The sequence below is a fragment of the Xyrauchen texanus genome, chromosome 23, assembly GCF_025860055.1.
Source record: "Xyrauchen texanus isolate HMW12.3.18 chromosome 23, RBS_HiC_50CHRs, whole genome shotgun sequence".
NCBI lineage: Eukaryota > Metazoa > Chordata > Actinopteri > Cypriniformes > Catostomidae > Xyrauchen > Xyrauchen texanus.
This window is the reverse complement of record NC_068298.1, coordinates 19,928,516-19,949,868: the sequence shown is the minus strand read 5'-3', so window position 1 is coordinate 19,949,868 and position 21,353 is coordinate 19,928,516. Positions and strand designations below refer to the sequence as shown.

At 36.4% G+C, this 21,353-nt stretch overlaps 1 protein-coding gene across 3 annotated transcripts in view; it reads right to left on the bottom strand.

Annotated features, from left to right (window-relative positions):
* Positions 1–18,111: 18,111 nt before the first annotated feature.
* Positions 18,112–21,353, bottom strand: part of LOC127663515 (transcription factor COE1-A-like) — a 141,970-nt gene continuing 138,728 nt past the window's right edge. For all 3 annotated transcript variants that reach the window (XM_052155120.1, XM_052155121.1, XM_052155122.1), the window contains one exon: positions 18,112–19,648. Coding sequence is in view for 1 of the 3 variants with exons in the window: in XM_052155122.1 (XP_052011082.1) it covers positions 19,617–19,648 (32 nt within the window). In the remaining 2 variants the exon portion in view is untranslated. The remainder of the gene's footprint in view (positions 19,649–21,353) is intronic.

Sequence of the window (21,353 nt, the reverse complement as noted above, 5' to 3'; positions counted from 1 at the left end):
TCAAAACAACAAGACAGCAGCTTAAGTATTTGGACTATTACAGTTTTGTCGGATTGCTGGTTGGTAGACAGAGTCTGGGAGTCCTTATATGTCATGTTTCACAAAAAAACTCAATGAAGACTCACTAGAGCAGATGCTAATGTCTAATATGGCAATGTCGCTTTCCAGAGCATTTGCAAGTTGTAAGCTGTTTGTTTAAGTGCATATAGACCTATAAAACTAATTGATGTAGATTTACATTAACGGTCCACTCTAAGTCGTGTAAGCAACATTTTGCAATTAAATAATACTAGTGCATTTCCTATTACAATTGGCACTAGCCATTGAAGTAAATCATACACAACATTAACAACACCTTTCCTAATTAAGTGGAATGTGATGAATAATATCATTAGGTAAAAGTTAATTAATAGATTTCATGTTAAAATATGCCACTGATTTTATTTTGTGTGTCTTTTTGTGTCTCAGGAAGAGGCAAAGCTATGTGAAAGATTTTTTTCCATAAAAAGGATGTCACTGATGAATGATGCCCTAAAATCTTTTTCTTTTTTTTTTTTTGCACTATTTATTTTGGCCTGAATTTATGTTGGACTCATGGACAATTTGTATTACTGATAGATGCCTTTTAATTCTTGGTACTTTTTAATGTTGTGAATTGTTTATTTGTAAAGTAAGCATTTTTATGATTTTTTTTTTTTTTATAAAATGTTGAAAGATTAATGGCAGAAGTTACGGTTATTATTTATTAGTTAGTTAACCAAATGATTAATCGACTAATCATAAAATAATCAATAGATATATCAAAACATAAATATTGACTAATCAAAAAATTATTGACAGATTAATCAAGATTGCAGCCTTTATGTATTTGCTGTTATCTCGCTACCCCAATAAGATACAATTCTCAACAGTCAAAAACAAAGTCTATGGTCTGGAGACATCAACATCAGGATGAGCAGCAAACAAAGCATTGTCTCAAAATTATCTTGCTATAAAAAATGCTATAAACACTTCTACATCCATATCAAATAGAACTTAATTTTGGGATTACATTTAAAGGGGTATGGAGAGAGTTAGTGATTTATATCAGAGATTGATCCCATTGGCCATTGTGTGTGCACCAGCCACGGGCAACTCTGTTAATCTGGCTAAAATACAAGAGAAACTTCAGAGAAGGGCCAGGAAAAACAGGTCCATCCTGATGAGAAAACAGCACTGACAAAGACCTTTCTCATTGCTCTTCCCTGCTTTATAGATGTTGATCCTCAATAAAGACTGGGATGCTTTGTTTCACTTTATTCCTACAATGATTAGACCAACCGCGAGTTTAGTCTGGGAATGGGCGTGCCAGTGAAATTACGCAGCTTGCAGAAAGAAAATAACTGCATATACGTTAGTTCACCTAAAGTGCAAACCAACTTAAGCCTGATCCCTGGTGCACCCCTCTGTCAGTAAGCACTGTAACAATTAACTTTATTGCAGAGGGAAGAAATACATATGTCTCTAACACTGGTCATATGACAAAGCATAACCACAAAGTGTTCACATGATCTTAATGGTACTGTGCGTCTAAATTCCAAAAGCATGTGTTTCAAATATAGATAGTTGTTTTAAGTTTTTCAATTCAGCTGTCAAACAATATGGTTGTATTTTAAAATGTAATTGTGGAGCTGAAATGTCGAAACCAAAACATTGCCATGGTTTGGGTTTCTAATGTTTCTAATTTGTTAAAATATGCTGAGTGAATGACAAAAGTTTACCTCCAGCTAGCCAAGAAAAACATATCAGACACTGGTCCATGGTGGGACAGACTTTCTTTCAGAGGCATAATCAATGTATTCTTTGTTACTGATGAAAGGAAAGAGAACTATTGTCAAATACATACAGGGTATATTTTTTATGAAAAGCATGACTTTTAAAATATTCCCATGAGCACTTTAGAAGATGGAGGTTCAAAAATAGACAGAGTACTTCTCCACAAGCAGGAGCAGGACCACCAGAGCATCTAGCAATTTCATGCATTTGAAACAAAAACCTTCATATTGCACAAGAATAGTGAAACAAAAGTGGGCAATCGAGGGGTTGAAATTTTATGTGAAATATAACCCGTTCCTGTGTCAAGCCAGGATACTTGTGTTTCACACAGCTTCCAAAGCTCATCTGTCTGAAAAGCAGATGAGTCATTGATGAATCCGAAAACAGTGGAAAAAGATACAAAGGTGGAATGATGGATGAATCTACCTGATTCATATGGCGCAGTGACCTGGCCAGGGCAAGTAAGCAGAGGAATCCTGGATGCTGCTGGGGGCATTTACCATGGCCATTAATGTGTGTGTGGCAGCTGCTTGCAGGCTTTTTGAGGAAGCCGGAGGTCTGAGAGAGGCCAGAGTGTTTCATACCTGCCTCCCACCCGCTGTCATCTGCTCCAGTGCGGAACAATGGCCTCTTACATTGCTGGACTTTCTCACCTCCCCGAGCCCAACACAAACAGAGTGCAATGTGGAAAAAAGATCCCCTTTTTCCCAAGAGTTCACGAGAGAGCTTCACCAGATGTTTATAAACCATAACTTTGAAATATGGCACAAAAATGCTTACAGGCTGTCATGTTGCATTAATGCTGAGAGGCAGACAAAAAATGGCTAATTATTTCCAGATGAGGACTTTTCTTCTCTCTCTTTCTCATGTTGGAATGCGAGGAGTGTCCAAACTTCATAAATCTGAAATATGTGCTGTGTTCTCCATTTTTGCTTCCTCTGGATGCCCCCTACCCGGCAGAAAAGAAAAAATGAAGAAGAAAAACATCGAATGGAAGCGGACTATGGAGAGCTTGGCTTCAGTGTGGGGGTAGGGGTAGGTGGAAGAGTTACTGCCCTCTAGTTCATTATAAAAATCAGCTCCGAGTGTTTGACTTTCAGAGCGGTTTCCTCATGCTGTGATTCGCTGGTGGAAAAAATCGAACATTTATCATCATTTTGATGAAAATAAATCCAGAAAGCATGCAAAATTGGCTCATTTTGGCACCAACCCATTTTCACTCACCATTCAATCCAAGGCACAAAAAAGCCAACAATTTGCCCGCATAATGTGCCAAACAGTAGCGTGACGATAAAGATGTAGTTTTACAACCATGAGACTCGAACCTGGCTCTCTGTTCCCTGGATCTCAGCACATAAGGGGGAATTCAGATGGTGAGGGCCAGAGTTGAGGATTGTAAAGCCTGCAGGGCTTTTGGGCACAGTGATTAGATTGAGTCCAGTAGTGCACTTAAGACATTAGAATGATGGAGGAACATGTAATTGGCCTATAGGTCTGGAAGCCATTAGACAAGTTTGAAGCAACACTACACCACACACAGACAGCTATTGTATCTATAATGGCCTTGGGTTTGCTACAATATTTTTCTACTTTTTCCATTGTTGCTATAAGCTTACATTTAGGGTTACCAAAAATTTCAAACTGTAGCGGTCAAAATTACCAGGTAGTGTACAGTAGCACACCTCCCTTTTGATTATAAATATGAACATTGACATTGACTTGTTTTACGCTGAACACAAGCTTAGCTTCAAAATGATCACATGGGAAGTAGGCATGTTGTTTAAGAATGTTCTACTACCCTGACATCGGCCTCTATATGGCGAGTTACTGTGAAGTGGAATCTCCCATTAGACATTTTTGCATCAGTCCAAATGTGTTTACCTTCCCATGTGACGTGATTGATAGTGCATCGAGTCAGCTGTGAGTGACCTGGGTTCTTGTCCCATAATGAAACCAAGAAGTAATCGTGATTGCATAATCAGAAATCAACATGATTTGGAGGATCCATTTTCCCTTAAACATTGCATTTTTACTTCACTGACAGTTAGGTTTAGGGTTGGGGTTTGATTTTGGGGTAGGGTTAATAAAATATATATTCCTCATCACTAAATGACATCATTTGAAGCTAAAAACTCAATTTACAACTCACTTCTGGTGCCCCTCTGTGGGCATTTCACCCGGAAACTGAGAGGTAGCTGCATGTTGAGCTCCAAAAAGAGGTGGGAGTTCCAAACCACCAGCAAAGAGGTAGAGAGACCTGCCCTCTTCTGGAGTAACCTTTTGGAGACTCTGCCCCATTTGGAGGTCTCCGGCCTGCAGTTATACCTACTTGGGGAAACTGAAGTTCATATGCACTTTTTTGTACACAAACAATTCCAGCTTTGATCACTGGGGGCATTGCTTCAGATTTTGGTAAGCACAGACTGACTTTAGCTCAGGAAAATTCAACTTAGTGTTACCGAATTGACTGTGAGATCATTTGGAAATAACGGCAGCTAGTTTATATGTCAGTGGTGGTACTATCCTTTTACATCAGATATACAGTAAATCCTTAATTTTGATTGAAAAAAGCTTAGAACTGAAATACTTCTATGGAAGTAGAAGTGTTTAGAAATATTCTAAAACATGGTTATTTCACAACAGCAGATGGAAAATTAGCGAAAAATCACATAGAATTCCATTGAAAAGGTCCCCCACACATTTTGAATTGTGCATGGTTTCTTTTGACATGAGGTAGAAAGCAATCATACAGCAATCGTTTAGTAATGCCTTCGAAACCATCTAATAATGCCCTAGTTACCACCTAAAACACCATGACTATGCATAAATATAAACAAGTATAATTAAGATGTAAAAAAAACAAGATTTTTCCCACTATTTTTTATCTCTTTAATGGGTCAAGAATGAGCTGAACATAACAGGAGAGGATCAGTCATAGACCTAACAGAAAATAGCTGTAGTGTGTTGTAATAATGGTTCTCTGATTACTCCCTTCTCTCTCACAAACACACGTATAAACTGACACACGTCTACAAATAAAGACACATTCAGGCTCACGCACAGTCGCACACATCACCTACATCATAAACACCTCACAGTTTATTGAGGTTATGATGTGCCAAATTCATGTCCTCATATAATCATTCCCACAGTTCCAAAGTCATGGAGAATCCCTATTATCCTATCTCCCTCTCCACAGGTATACAAGGGTGTTTAAGCTCATTCACAAAAAGGTCCATATCAGTTGATGCATATGGACAAACTGCAAGGCATTACCTCAATACAGTACATAACCAAACATCCCTCGAGGACACAAGGAGAGCTAAATCACGGCATTCTTCAACTCTTCATTAAACCCAGACCCGCTCACACACATATACACACACCCCCGACCATAATAGGGATACATACATAAATTAGATGTGCAAAGTTTCCTTCCCCTGGACATAAGTTTCTTGGTCCTTGAGTTAAAGCACTCATCTCCGTATTGACATATTTGTGCGGCTCTAGGTGTATAAGCCCAATCGATTCCTTTAAGTATCTAATATAAGGGAGGCCGGCCGTAAACATGTCAAATTAGCGATAATGAATAGCAGCGCACAAGTAGTAGGGGCTGTCGAATCCTGTACGAGGGACAATACATTAGGAAGAGTTATATGTGCTTGCCCTCGCAAGCACACAGGGTTAAACAGCGCCTTGGCAGCCTCAGCTCCAAAGTGGATAGGGCTGAGCAGTGGTCACACACTGTTTCATTGGCTGAGGTACAACAGTAACAACCAGAAATTAATGGGAAACTGTAGCTGATTTTAGTGGGCAACAGGGCCTGTAAACAGGAGGCTTTCACAAGCCCTCGAGCCCAGAGGAGATGAGCCAGGAGCCGGGCATAAATGCGCCAAGTGAGAGCACGGGGGTGGTGGCAAGAATGGATGTGTGGATGGAAAGATAGATATTTCACAATCAGACACAGGAAGCAGAGATGGATGGATGGACATGTAAACTATGAGGCCTGTATTAAGACAAGAAAGATAGAGAGAAAAAAGTGAGGGGAACAGAGGCAGAGAGGAAGGGAAAACAATCTTGCACATTTATTTTCCTTCGCTGTATTTATAAAACTGGGAAAATCACTCCCCTTTAATAAACCATAATTTCTTTTGCAGGGTTTTGTATATTGTCATAAGAACATCTGGGCTATGTTTTGTCTCTGTGTCATGGCTCACAGATAGATAGACAGAGAAGAAGAGGGTGTACAAAAACATCTCTTGTCGCAATTGTTATGTATCTGCCATCACTCTCATTACAATGCCGTGATTTCTATAGATATTTAAATTTTTTCAAATTCAGCATTTAAATACAGAATTGTCTCATTAAATTTCAAATCATCCGTTTTCTCTCACAGATACACAACATTAATCACCAATTAGCTTGTCTTGTGACTCTGCAGTTCTGTCATTACAATATAATGGCACTTAATGATGCTTAGGAAACTAATTTAAAAGAAAAGAATACATAACACGTGAAATCACTACAGAGCATTAATCAATGTGTCTCTGTGAACTGTGTTCTGTCAAACAAACACGCTTCCATTCTGACCCCATTAAGAAGAAATCAAGGGCTGATTTGCTCTATGTCCAAATGTCACATAGAATAAGTTCTATTCAAGATAATGACAATAACTTGTTCCCATTTAATCACATTCACATGAAAGCATAATAATTATTCAGGCCATTGAGATTATTATGGTGATAAGGAAATGTTTGATTCCCTGTTTTTCAATTAAACAAACAACATTGAGAAGGATATGGATACGGAAAGAACTCCAAAATGGGGTGGGAGCTCCTATCTGTCAGCAAAGGTATGGAGAGCCCCTAACTTAACCTTTTTTCCTAACCATAATCGTGTGTGGAAGTGAAGCCCCCTTTTGGAGTTTGTGCAAATCCCTTTTGGAGTAACCCCATCCCCCGTGAATTTTTTTAAAGAATGTTATAGCTGCTCTACTCCATATAATCAAAGTAAATGGGGACTGGGGATGCCAAGCTCCAAATTAACAAAAATAGAATACTATAAAAGTATTATATTTAAGCAATATCACACAAACAATAGTGCATTATGGCCCTACATCAGCACTGCTGTGATTCAGCAATTACAGCAGTGCTGATGTAGGGCTATATCGCATGATTGCGAGTGTGATATTGCTTATATACAACAGTTCAATGAACAAGTACATTTTTTTAAATTACGAAGAACTGAGTACGGTCATAAAACCGCATTTGTGCATGGAACAACTTTCTTACGTGGCAGATCAGAATGTGCCGTTGCTGGTTCAAAACAAATGATACTAATGTTGCCTCCATTAGTAATTCAAAAATTACTCTTCAGAAATAGTATCACGGCTTGTGCTGTTTCGAACAAGTTATTGAATAAACATGGATGGATGTGAGTGTGTGTGTGTGTGTGTGTGTGTGTGTGTGAGAGAGAGAGAGAGAGAGAGAGAGAGAGAGAGAGAGAGAGAGAGAGAGAGAGAGAGATAGAGACAGGTTGCCACACCCAAGCAGATATGCTGTCAGCTTTCTGGAGATCAGCTTTCTCAGTGGAAAAATAGCATCCAAGCAGGGGTATTTCTCCCTATTTTGCAGTAGCCAGTGCGCAAGGGTCTTTCACTATAGAAACTGTAATCTTTTCTGCCATTTTGAACAGTAATTTCTCTCCAATGTGGAAAATCCAGTTAGAGGTAAGTAATGAGTTGTGTAAAAAAATCTGTCTGTTGTGTCTCTCAGCTGTGATGAGTCATAATGCTGAAGTTGTTAGCTTAAAGCCGTTTAAAGCTATTTTTTATCTTTAGTCCTGTAGTAGAAATATGAGTGATAACGGAGCGCTGTTGAATGTAAACAATGACTGACGGATTCACTTGAAGTCACCAAACTGGCTCATATTACACACAAAAATTATCTTTTGCAACCACCTGCTGGCTAACATATGTAATGTCAAAAAAAAATAAAAAATAAATACACGTAAGAGACACTTATACAGTAACTCTTAACACATATGCTCTACTCTAACACTTTAGTTTAGAACAGCATGAACACAAGAAGAGTGATACACGCACAGTGAAGCGTCCGAGTGCTGATGGTGTGAGACTATTTATCTACAATCTATTTATGACACATTTAGTCTATTTATGACACAATGCTATTGTAAGGCTTCAGAAGATTTGGAATAGTGCAGTCTGTTTTGTAGTTTGACAGACCCAGTTCTCTTTCACTTTGATCACTTCCAAAAGATTGACCAGAATATTCTTTATTAATTCACCTTTTGTGTTCCATATAAAAAAAGAATGAAAAAAAGTCATACAGGTTTAGATGGTCAGTAAATAATTACAGAATTTTCATTTTTGGGTGAACTATTCCTTTAACTGTTGCAAAAATATTTGCCTCATGTGTACATGTTAATATTGAATACATCTAGTTAATGAAGGCTGTTAGAGTTCACGCTGATAAGTCAGTTATCAGAAAAGCCAAAGATCATTGATGTGTAATACACAGTGAATGCACCAGCCATAATTGAGTGACGCACACATGCTCTATTAGCTTTGTGTATTTATTGTGGTGTCTTTGTCCATTTATCTCCGTTATGATGTAGTAATCATAACCACACATTGTGATAAATAATTACTGCTGTGGAACAAACAGCTAAACACACCAATACCTGCACTAATGGCTCTACATTCATAATTCAGCTGTCTCACTCCTCTGCCACTCTGCAGTCAATTTACTGAATCACAGCCAATTGGCAGCCACAGCAGGAGGTGAGAATAGCCAGAGCAATCAAAATACTGGTAATATATGCAGGTTTGTCTAACAGAGTTCATGTCTTCTCATTCTCTGTGGTTCCACCTGTGATATCTAAAGGGATAAATGCAGCCTCCGTTATCCATTAGGTTCCTGCGACCCTCTCATTAGTCCTACTCACAGCAAATTACCCACAGCAATTAGAATAAATATCAAACACAACAAGCACCACCGCAAGCCCTGGCCACAACGCTTTTGGGCGCATGCTGGATTAACACCTACTGTGAGTGTTTTGATTGTCCAGGTAAAGTATGTTGTTAAATAGTCAGTGTCAGCTCCGGATTTCTGTCCTGTCAGGATTACACCTTTTTCTTATAAATTCACGCACCACCTAAGACCATGAGTACAGTCAAAGTGATGGATATTTTGAGTGCTCCTAACCAGCAGTACAAAACCTGACCAAAAATGTATTACAGCAAATATAATTTAGTGGGTTTTTTGCCAATGGGGTATATAATAATAGTTTTCCCCTTTGATTTTTTTTTTCTAGCCCACTGGCAATCATTTTTATTTTTTTGTGATAAGCTTAAAAAAATGTTTTTGATTTAGCTTAAAACTAGATAAATGTTATTTTGCTTCTAAAGTAGATTTATCTGGTTTTAGGAATGTTGTTTTTACTGGAAAATAAGTCAAATTTCTCAATAAGATCAATGAGATGATTTTTTGGACCTGAAAGACACGTTATGAGGCTTAAAACGATATGAAATTATGTTTAAATTATACAAAAACGAATAATAAGTGTATTGTGTCTTGTTTTAAGCATAAACCACTTTTATATTTAATATCATAAGTGAAAAATATTGGCCAGTGTACAGTGGAAATACAAAACACACATATTAACTTTAACATGGCATGCAATTTGGATTCTCATGTGAATTTATCTTATGTTTGAGCATTACAAAATACTGATCTACTTGACTTCTTGTAAGATGTGAGGCAGCAAAAAGACTATACACAGAGCACTAAAATTACGAAACTACACAATTATATTTCAAATGACTGCTACAAATGTCACCATAGCAGACAAATTTGCAAAACCATGGAGGAGCTCTGATCATGTGATGTAGACATCAAACTGCTGAAGATGGTCCTTGATGTGCAGGATATGAGGTAAATCCTGATTTATGATTTTGCCCTTTTCTCTGAATGCATGTTAATAGCAGTAAATCTTCAGTCATGTCTAGAGGGAACTGTCTACGGTACAAAAATCTGGGAGGCTTTTACAAATCACACCTGTATCAGAAGAGGACATGATAGGAAAACATGCAACGATTATAAATAATATGACTGTTAAGCATATTCTACAAAAAGACATAAACTTCACAAACTCAAACAACCATTGTTGTTTTATGTCTTAATTAGCACATTGTGTTCAACGAAGACAAGCACAGGTAATTGTTTGTGTGTTATTTAAGCTGTGTTGGTCTATTATAGCGAATTTATGACTAGTTTGTATAGAAATCCAAGGGACACTTTTTTCATGCAAGTGAGTTATATTTAAGCTATTGACAAAGCCAGTGACACAACTAAAACCTGGTGAAGAACAATAAACAAACTGAGCAAAGTCACAATTTCCTCTTTGAATTTCTATGCTTGTAACTGAAACAAGACATAATGAATTTAGTAGACAATGAATCCTATAACACAGGAAAGGTTGATTTTCTTAGTTTGTCTTTGTACCGCTTGTGAAAAAAAGAAAAGAAAACCTTGTTCAGAGATTAATAGTTCGGGTTTGGGACTACATGTGTCAAAAATGTCTTTAATTGGTGGATTGTTTGTTGCTGGCTGTTTGCTGTTTTGTAAAAATATGAAACAATTCTGTATAGTTGCTTTGAAACAATAAGTATTATGAAAAGTGCTCTACAAATTAAAAGTTTCTTCTTTTTTCGTTATTACTGACTGTTTCTGTCTTGACAATTAGAAATTAAATCTGCTTTAGAACACACACACACACACACACACACACACACACACACACACACACACACACACACACACACACACACACACACACACACACACACACACTATATATATATATATATATATATATTTGTTTTTGGCACCATTTCTGAGTAAATTGTAAAGTGCGTGAAAATCCCAGGAGATCAGCAGTTACAGAAATGACTAAAATTACTTTTTTCAAACAAAAGACAAACTAATGCAAACTTACTTCATCAATTACACTACAAATGCCAACTTTGCCCTGCTTGTATTTAACTACTGGCAGTGAAGACAGAGACTGCACTGTAAATGTTAACGAACTGGTGAAATTAAAAAAGTGTTGCAGAGGGTTTGAACCAATCACTGAAAGATTCAATTGCATTTATATTTAATTAAACATGTAATTAAACAATAAACCAATAATAAAAAAAAAATATAAAAACAAAAACACAATTAAATAAGAACAAAAAATATACTCTGATATCCTGGCACAGTAATAATCAAAAATGCATTTATTTAATTCTACCCCCATGTAAGAATCTCCACTCATTGTTTGGGGTCAAATGTTTTGACAGCACATGTGCTTTATGATCTGCTAAAGACAACCCAGTGAACAGTGGAGTCACGTAAAGGACATGGGTATGCTCTCTGCAATATTGTGTCATTCTTGTGTCTGAAGTGATTGTAAGCCTGGCACACAATAGCGGACAAACAGTGCCTATAATTTACATTGTGTAAATTGTCTTTGTAAATTGTCCAGGCCTCTGGGCTGAAACACAGTCCCAACCCTTTCCTATCCAATTCCCCACATCCATCTATCCCCATGGATTGGCCTGCAGTTTTTTTTTTTTTTTTGTATTGTGTGATGACGGCTTGCGTCCTCTGGGAGGACCACCCCCCAACCTGTACCCCCAAGCTCAGGGACCAGGCAGCATTTCCTTCTCCCTTCTGGCACATACCCGCATTGGTTCCTACATCGCTCTCTGATCTCCAGCATGCTGTCTTTTCTCTGTGGGCTACGAGGACCATCTCCATTTCTCTCTGTGTCCTCTCCTTCTCTCTTGTGGCATTTTATTAATTCTATTTTTTTCCTCTCTTCAGTTCGTCGTCTTTGTCTTGCTCTGTCCTTGTTTGCTCCTTTTCTCCACTCTCCCCAAGCTCCCCTGTGGGACTCCTGTTTTCCCTCTCAAAGATGCCTTTCAGTTCAATAGCTCATGGGAAGAGCTGGAGACGATTGCCTTTATTTATTTATTTGGTTAAGGCAGGGGTAGTTCCTGCATGCATTACTCTTTATCTTAAGGTATCTAAAAGATTGTTGAGCAAGTACCTGTGCAGTAAAGAATATTCCCACATGATGAATAACAATTGCATGATTTGCCTTAATGCTGTGTGATATGAATACATGACCTGCCATGTCCAGAACATATCTTTTACTTTGAGAAGCCTTTGCTAGTCACAATATTATGATGATTTAATTACTTGAAGTAAGAGAATGCCAACTAATGTCTTTCTTGAAATATGTACAGTGCACACTTGGAGGACTCTGTAGAGCAGGTGTGTGGAACTTTATTCCATTAAGGGCCATTTGAGTATTTACAAAATTATTTGCGGGCCATTTAATTGCATGCAATTTCTGATTTTGGGTTGAAATTAACATGTGCAAAATACACTAAAAACTCTGTCTATTATACAATATTTTGTATTGTTATCATTTAAAATCAAGGCCATTTCTTTCTAAAGAAATTTAAAATGGGTAAAATGGTCTTGCAGGCCTTATACGGCCCTGAAGCCTGACATTCCCCACCCCTGCTGTAGAGGCTTGTGCGCAGTTGCAGCAGACACCTAAGTTAAGAAAACCCTTAGTTATCATTGCAAGGGCAATGAGGGGAATAAACACACAGTACTTATTTTAGCCTGATTTAAGAAAGAAAAAGTAATTACTTTAAAATCTCAACTGTTTGTCCTTTTAAATGAGAGAAAATGCAACGTAAAAAAGAAAAGAAATTGCAACGTTATATCTATCTAATCTCAGCCTTAACATATCCTCTTTCTCGGCATAACCTATTATAGACAGGTTGATTCAGTCATATTAAATAGTGTTCTGACTTGGAAAGCTAATTAAGATGCTATCATATGAAGCACATTTTTTTAGATTATCTGAAAAAACATTTGCTTTTTCTTCTCAAATTGTCCTGTATGTCCTCCTGAGAAAATCATGCTAGCAATCTCATACCTACCTCCTCTATAGAGATTCAGATTTCAATACAAACTCAACATTTTTCATCAAATTCTCCTAAAACCAAATTATTAGGACTGTTGTCATTCATTTTACTTTAATTACTGTATGTCAACAAGTGTCCGATTTGTCTCTATTTCCTTCTATAACAAATCGTAGGAGGAACATCTTAGAAAAGCTGATACTAGAAGTTGATAATGACTTAACATAACTCCATTGCATCTCTTGAACTATGAAAGAGCAACCTTTGAGCAATAACATTTTCCTCTGTGTAGCACTTAAGTGTCTGCTTTATAAGTGCCATATAAAAATAATCACCACACTCATTAATGCTGGAAGAGTGCTGATGTGCTCTATAGACTTTCTGTCAGCGAATGTCAACAATGACAAGTGGAGGGAGATGCGCACACACCTCTGCTCAAATTGTCATCTATCACTCATTCCTGTACATTAGCTCCCAGACAGCTTTCCCCTGAGGTTTGTGATAAAGAGAGTGTGACAGAAAGATAAAGAGTGTGAGATGAAAAGATGTGTAATCTTTTGCTTGGGATGTTTAATGTTCAAAGCAGCCTTTGTTTGCTAAGTGCCACTGAAATGGACTGCAACAAAAAACTCTAAGAACAGCCATACTTCTAAATTAACCTGTGGCATTTTAGGTCCATAAATAAATACATAAATAAATAAATAAAAACAAAATGGAAAACAAAACAATACATTTACTTCTGTGTTACCTGTGATACTGTATGTGCTGATTTTTATTCAACAGTTAAAGGGTTGACTTACTTCAACTTTACTACAAAATAAAACAAGACAAAACTTTGTGTTAGCATGTTTTAGTCAGGGTTGGGAGGGTAATTTTTTGATGAAATCTATTACAGAGAGATTATGTATTTAGCAATGAATGTAATCAGTAACATAATCCAATGACAGAAATATGAAAGTAATGTAATCAGATTACTTTTAAATTAATTTTGGATTACCACATGGACACATATGTAAATAAACTCAAGACAAAATTAATATGATCTATAAAACTTTAAATTATGCCTTGAATGCAAACAGAACATGTTTGAGTAATATTATGAGGACTGTTGTAGCTGTTATTTTAACTAAGGAAAAGAAACATGTACACTGCACCCTACCAAGAAAACAGAAAATGAGCTGTTAATGGAGAAAAACTCAGTATTTTTTAAAGAAATCAAGTGAGTTCTCTGTCTGCTACAGTAAAAGAAAATTTCTCATAAAGCAAATATAATAAGAACAGATGCACTGAATTATGTCTTGGTTAACGTTAAACTTAATCTGACAGGATAAACCTCAGATTCAAAAACACTGCAGAGTGTAATTCTACCATGTATTGCAGATAGTGTGTATAGGGAATTGTAATTTGCACTATTCATTAACTTCAGACTGTATTCAATAGGTAGATCACGTGTTATCATCATCATCATCATCATCATCATCATCATCATCATCGTTATTATTGTCATAATTAATACTGGTGAGTGTCTTTCCTCTGCTTGCTCATGATCCAAAGCCAAGCATCACCAGCTAACAGTTCATGATTTATAGAAATCAGCCATAAACTGTTAGCTGGAGATGTTTGATCAGGGATGCAAAATCATGAGAGGTAAAAAAGGAGAGAAAGTCATAGCAGGTTTTCTGGGTATTTTTCAGTTGATTTTTGTATTGTTGTTGTATTCAAAACTTGTTTTTCTTAAATGATTAAGGTTTATGTATCGTTCACTTGGGGGAGGGGCCATTTTTTCCACTTCAATAAGGAATGGAACAACATACAGAACGACTTGGCTAATATACAATAGTTTGCATTTGCAACCATGTAAACCAGGGGATTTCTATGCCGTACCATCAATGCTTGCACAAATCGTGTCAGTATTGACAGTAATTCCTGCTCCTGTAAAATTATGAGGGCCACGGATTTTTTTGAGCACTAACTCCCCGCTTACACCGCATGCGACATTTCGCTAGGATTAGCGATCTGTGTCGCAGGAGGGTGTTCATACTGTTGCCGTCATTCTAACGTTACTGGTGAACTGCACAACTGGCCATAGTTGCAATTGAATTGCTGTTTACAGATAATACTGCCGACAAAACTAATATATCGTACTAATTTGACAAGGAATCAGTTCTTTTGCCTTTAAAAATGCAATTTTTGCATCATATCATTAAACAAGATGAACGTTATATCAATATATGAATCAAAAAATTTATAAAAACAAACAAATCAAAACAAAATGAAACAAAAAACTAAATGTTGTACTGTTTGTTAGTTTAGTTCTGATATATGCTGATATTTAGAGGTAAAGGTTAAACAGTTTCAGTTAAACTGTTAAAGGATTTGTTCATCCCAAAATTAAAATTCTGTCATAATTGTAAATTTACCCACCCTCATTTCTTTCCAAACCTGTATGACTTTCTTTCTTCCAAGGAACAATACATTTTGAGAAATGTTGACATTACATTCAATGTGAATGGTGAATGGCGACTGGCTGTTAATCCCTGGAGAGAAGTCTTACACAGGGATGACAATGACATGGGGGTGTGTAAATAATAACTTTTCATAACTAGTTTTTCATTTTGGTTGAACTATTCAATAAATTCAACAGTTCATGTTGGACCATAATCTTCACAAATCAAAAAGTAATGAATTGGGATTTACAAAGCACTTTCATCTTACATGTTAAGTGTTTTTTCATCCCTCTAGGTGATGTTTATTCCTTGTTTGCAGTCTTTCTTTATTTAGTACATGTCAGCAAACACACAACTGATTTAGGCCTCAAATGAAACTGCTGAAACCAAAAGCTATACTTCTAATTAATGGCTGATGTTATTAACGATTTGAAGTTGCATTGCATTAATGTTTCAGGGTCGTTTGAAGCTCTCTTTCAAGCCCTGTGCTGAGGTGGAGTACACCCCATGTAATCAGGTCAGCAGAATCCTACCAGTGACTTTTACAAGCTAATCAGATCAAGAGCATCTTAAATTAAATATGCAAACTAAAAAAGAGATTAATTTTGCTGATGACCGTAAATGCAAATGATGAGTCAATTAAATGCACAGCGCAGTTCAATAAGTAAGTTGAGGAGCCCATCATTAACATGTTTGTGAAAGTCTGAGCCCACTTTAGTTATGCCATCAGGTATAATAATTTAATGAATTGGGATAATTAAAATGTGCTACTCTAAGAGGTACTGGTGGGTTGGGTATTGGGAGGAGGGGAAATTGGCTTGCCCAAGGAGAGATTGCTCCCCTGAGATAATAAATGATCATACATCTGTTTTTGTGATAAGATAGAACAAAAACAACACACTGGGTTACTTTTGTAATGTATATTCTCCTAACATGCCCTCAACTCCTGCTTCCCACTTCAAGACAGGAAAGCATATCCACAGGCTAATGGAGAAACAAAGAACACACCACAAATAATCACAGACAAGAAGTAACTTTAATTTAATATTGTGAACTTTGAAAAGTTATTTTACAACTTTCATCAGAAAATGATAACAATCTATACAGTAGTTTTTGTCTTACATTTTCCTATCAACAGAAGGGTTCAGTGTGTATCCAGCCAAACATGAAAAACAAATAACAAACAAACAAACAAACAAAAACAGGAATAGGAGGTAGGAGAAAAGGAGACCAGCTTTTTGGTTTGAGTCTTGTTTCCTATCAAATGCCTGTTGTTTTCTCAGCGGCCCATCTTAATCACTAATCACTACAATGGAAATCATTGTGTAACTGCCACATATTTGTAATTCTTAGGAAAAGTAACATCCAGAACCCTTCAAAACAGGCCTCTGTCATCAGTCATGTTGGAATCTTCATTGTTAGATGACAGATTGCAGACACACACTCTACAGTAGACACCAGTTAAACCATTCATAAAAGAGCCCTGAAGCTTTATCATGTAGGGTTTTATCAGTGATATTGTTACAAGGGCCGATTTGGCAGACATTATGAAAATAAGAAGTGTTAAAGACGGGAGTCAGCACCTCAGCACTGGGGGCAAGGTATTGTGCTCAGATATTTAGTGACTTTGATCAGAAAGATGTCAACAGTACCTTTTTGAGTGCTGCAGCATGGAAAACAGAACACAACACCAACACATGCAGGTTTACATGCCTCTCCAGCTAACGTGTTCTACCATCAGAACGTCACCCTCAGAACTAATAGACACTGTAGATTATGGCTTTTAGCTCCCCCCCCTCTCCTCTCTTGAACGCAGCAGACATTACTACAACAGAAACTAATTAAAAAGACAGCCTCTTGCTTTAATTAATTAATGAGAAATTGCAACCCACCCCCCTAGCTACACTGCTGCGACATACATTAAATATGAATCATATAGTCTCTCTTTATATTCCTTCAAATACAACACAAAGTTCCTTCTCATTATCTTTAATAATACAAACAAATAAAACTGACAAATAATGCATTTAACACTCCTTGCTATAATAAGCTGGGTCTTCAAAATAGTTTTTAGGTAAACAGCCCAGTTTGTGCTTTTGTTTTCCTGTTCGGAGAGCCATCCCTTAAGAAACTCTGTGGCTACTGTTTGTGGTGGTTGAGAAATAAGTACAAGTGATTGTACGTTTATGGGTTTACATCGTTAAGGCATCTATACTGCTGGTACTGATGTGAATGAAAGGAATAATGAAATAGACAGGTCTATAAGCAGGCATAAATAATTAGATAAATAAAAAGAGGAAAAGAAGAAAGAAAGTATTTTAAAACATCATCAAATACGTCCTTCTAGTTTTGACACACAAAATGAAACCATCACTCTCGGAGAAGAGCCCATGCATATTATTACAATAGTAGGTTCTGTAAGCATCAAAGAAAAAAAGATATAGATTTATATATTCATTATATATTCATTATATATAAATCTACATAACTAAATGCTGTGAGATGCTACTTTTTTGCCATACATTAAAAAATTCCAAAAGGAAAACAATTGTTTTTTAACTTACAAATTATACAAAAATAGACAATGGCTTTTTTTAATGAATAGAACTTAAAAAAATGGAATCTTAAAAACATGGACCTAAACGCAAATTTACATTTCAACACAAAAGACAAGGCTGGGTGATGAGATTGAACAGATGGACAAATATATATATATATATATATATATATATATATATATATATATATATATATATATATATATATATATATATATATATATATATATATATATATATATATCAAAATAAGAAATAAAATAAAGAAAAAGTATACTATCAAAGAACTTTGGGGGAGAAAAGCAATATACAAAGTCTGGATATACATACATTATTTATAGGGATATTTTACAGAGATTCCCTCTTTTTGTCCAGAATCCTTCCTCGCTGTTGGTTTTTGTATGCTGAAGTTGGAAAAAATCTGTGTAGCCAATGCATTGAACCAATCATCAGTGTTATAATAAGCTGCCTTAAGCCATTTTGAGATAAATACAAATAAAGACTTTGGCAACAGAAATCATATGTACAAAAATAGACGAATACCAAAGTGAGCCAATAAACTGCTTTATGTTGGATGTTTGACACATTTGGAAAACTTTCTATACAGTGTGGTCAAAATATGAGCATACTTTGCTAATTCAAGTCATGTCTCTCAAAACCAGGCTAAGAAACACACATAAAATGGAAAAGGGTTGTTTTAACAGTCACCTCTGAAACAGCATTCTTCCTAGTCTTCATTTAACATATATCCTTCACTAGCAGACACAGCAAACCAAACACTTGGTATCACAGAATTGATATCACAGTTTAATTTCATAAACAAAAACAGGTCATCACAATCTTGGAGCACACACAATTTTTAAGTTTTTAAAAATAAAATGGCATAGCAACTGAGGGCATTGTTTTCTTTTACATTCAATTGTATGTTTACTGCATATCTCTGCTCTGTTTTGCAGCAAATATTTGAATGGACATAAATACTGATTTGTTTTGGAAATTAGATGCCTATTTCAATAGGCTTCATCTCTTTGAGGAGGGATCTGGACATGAGCGCACAGCCCACTGAAAAAATACAGCATGACATGAAAGCTTTTAATAACTCTTATTCTCAGGAGCATCCAAACCGGCTGGCACCCAGATGCTTAACTGTTCACTAAAAAAAAAAAAAAAGTGACAGGGAACAGAGTATGGTGCTACAATTTAATTGTAAAACAAGACAAACAAAATTATGGCAAATTATTTGTTGGCTTTTCACTGGGACAAAAAATTCCCTCTCTTGTTTTCAAGCAGTTGGCCTAAGTCTTTTCATTTGTGGATTTCTTGGATTTTGCACAACATGAAATGTATCTGTTTATATAAAAACTGGTCAGTATTAAGAAAATCTGTGCCATTGCCCATCACTGTTACGCAACAGCCAGCTCTCAGGAACATTACGGGTGCACCCACTCCTAAAGTGTCATATGTGTATTATACAGTCTGTAAAAAAGGCATGTGATCACTGAATTCATCACAAAAAAAAAAAAAAAACATGAAAAAAAGGAGATCCATCCCTCCCTTTTTCAAGGATAAAAACATGGGGAAATGTCCTTCCATAAAGCAGTCCAGAAATTAACTTAAAGCAAATAAACACTCTCTTCCCATAAAATGAGATTCCTTTTTCAAAAGGCCTGAGTTTTAAAAGTTCAATTTAAATTTTTCCTCCATCCCAAATTGCCTTCAGCTCTTCAGACCTTAAATTCTCAGTCAAGAGCTGAAATCATACGTGCCTCTTCAGCAGCCCGGGAGCCCCTACATGGGAGGAACAATCATCCCTGGGATCACTAGACATGAGAAGAAAGACAGAGAGAGAAGAGTGAGAGAAATAGAGAGAAAGAGATTGTTTAGTTTCATCTGTCATGCAGCAGTCCCAAATGAAAAGTTGTTTTAGCATCTGGAGAACACATCCTACTCGAACAATATGAACAAATACAAAAGTCTAGCCAAACTGGCAGAGAGAGAGAGAGATAGAGAGATAGATAGAGAGAGAGAGAGTGAGAGAGAGAGAGAGAGAGAGAGAGAGAGAGAGAGAGAGAGATAGATAGAGAGAGAGAGAGAGAGAGAGATAGAGAGAGAGAGAGATAGAGAGAGAGAAAGAAAGAGAGAGAGAGAGAGAGAGATAGGGTGTTTGAAATATTGCTTCATGTTAACTTTCCATGCTTTTGAAATAAACATTTCCTCTATTCATACCATTGCCTATAAAGTTAATGAGGAGTTTTGCAATGGTTTGATTACAGTCCAAAAATCTACACTGAACGAAACTTAGAAACGGAACTATCAAAAGTGTATGCATAAAACTAAATACATCACATAAAATAAATATTTTTTATTTAGCACTATTTCTAGTTCACTAATCAAATGTAAGCACATTTGTGACAAAGCCAGATATTCATTAACATCACAAGATGCTATCTGGATTATTCTCAAAACATGATGATAACGCGGAAAATCAGGATAAAAACTTGTGAATTCCATGCCAGCTTGAATGCATGCTGTCATTAAAGCAAAAGGAGAAACACCAAATACTAAGAAATGCATGTACATTGTTTAAATTCTTTTCCTTCAAATTGTTATCTTGATAAAATCTGTAATAAAAAGCATTTTCACCTCTAGACTTTAGATTGCCACAGTATATGCAAAAAACACAGAGGGGGCAGATCCTTAAAGGGATAGCTCACCCTAAAATAAATATTCCCTCATTATTTACTCATCCGCATGCCATCCCAGATGTGTCTGACTTCCTTTCATCTGCAGAACACAAATTATGATTTTTAGAAGAATATTAAAACCCTGTAGGTCCATTCAATGCAAGTGAATGTGTGCCAAAATGTCTAAGCTCCAAAATACACATAAAGGCCTTTTTTAATCACAATTCTTCTCCCTGCCCAGTAGGAGGCGGTATGCATGAAGAATGTAAATCCACAAAAACAGAAGAGTAAGAATGTGGAAGTGACCTGTTTCTCACCCACATTTGTCATAATGCTTCTGAAGATATTGATTTAACCACTGGAGTATTATAGATTAATTTTATGCTGCATTTGTGTGATTTTTCGAGATTCAAAATGTTGGCACCCATTCACTTCCATTGAATGTAACAAAAGAAATGAGAAATTCTTCTAAAAATCTTCAGCAGAAGAAAAAAAGTCATATACATCTGGGATGAAATAAGGGTGAGTAAATGAGAGAACTATTCCTTTAAATAATCACAAAAAAAGAAGAAAAAAAGACAATGGACATGGATCACATCCAAACAAAAGATGAACAAACAGAGTATCATTGAGGGTAGAAATATAGCTTCAATCAAGTGAAGGAGGAACCGAGAAACACTAAATGAGTGCAGTCGAATGTTAAAGGGACCCTTATCCTGTTCAGCCATAATTCTCAGTGCTTTCGATCACAGTAAAGTTGTACATTAATCAGAAGGATGTACTATTCCCAGTGAGTGGGTAAGGATCATCTTTATTCTGTATGATCCACAGAGGTTACAGG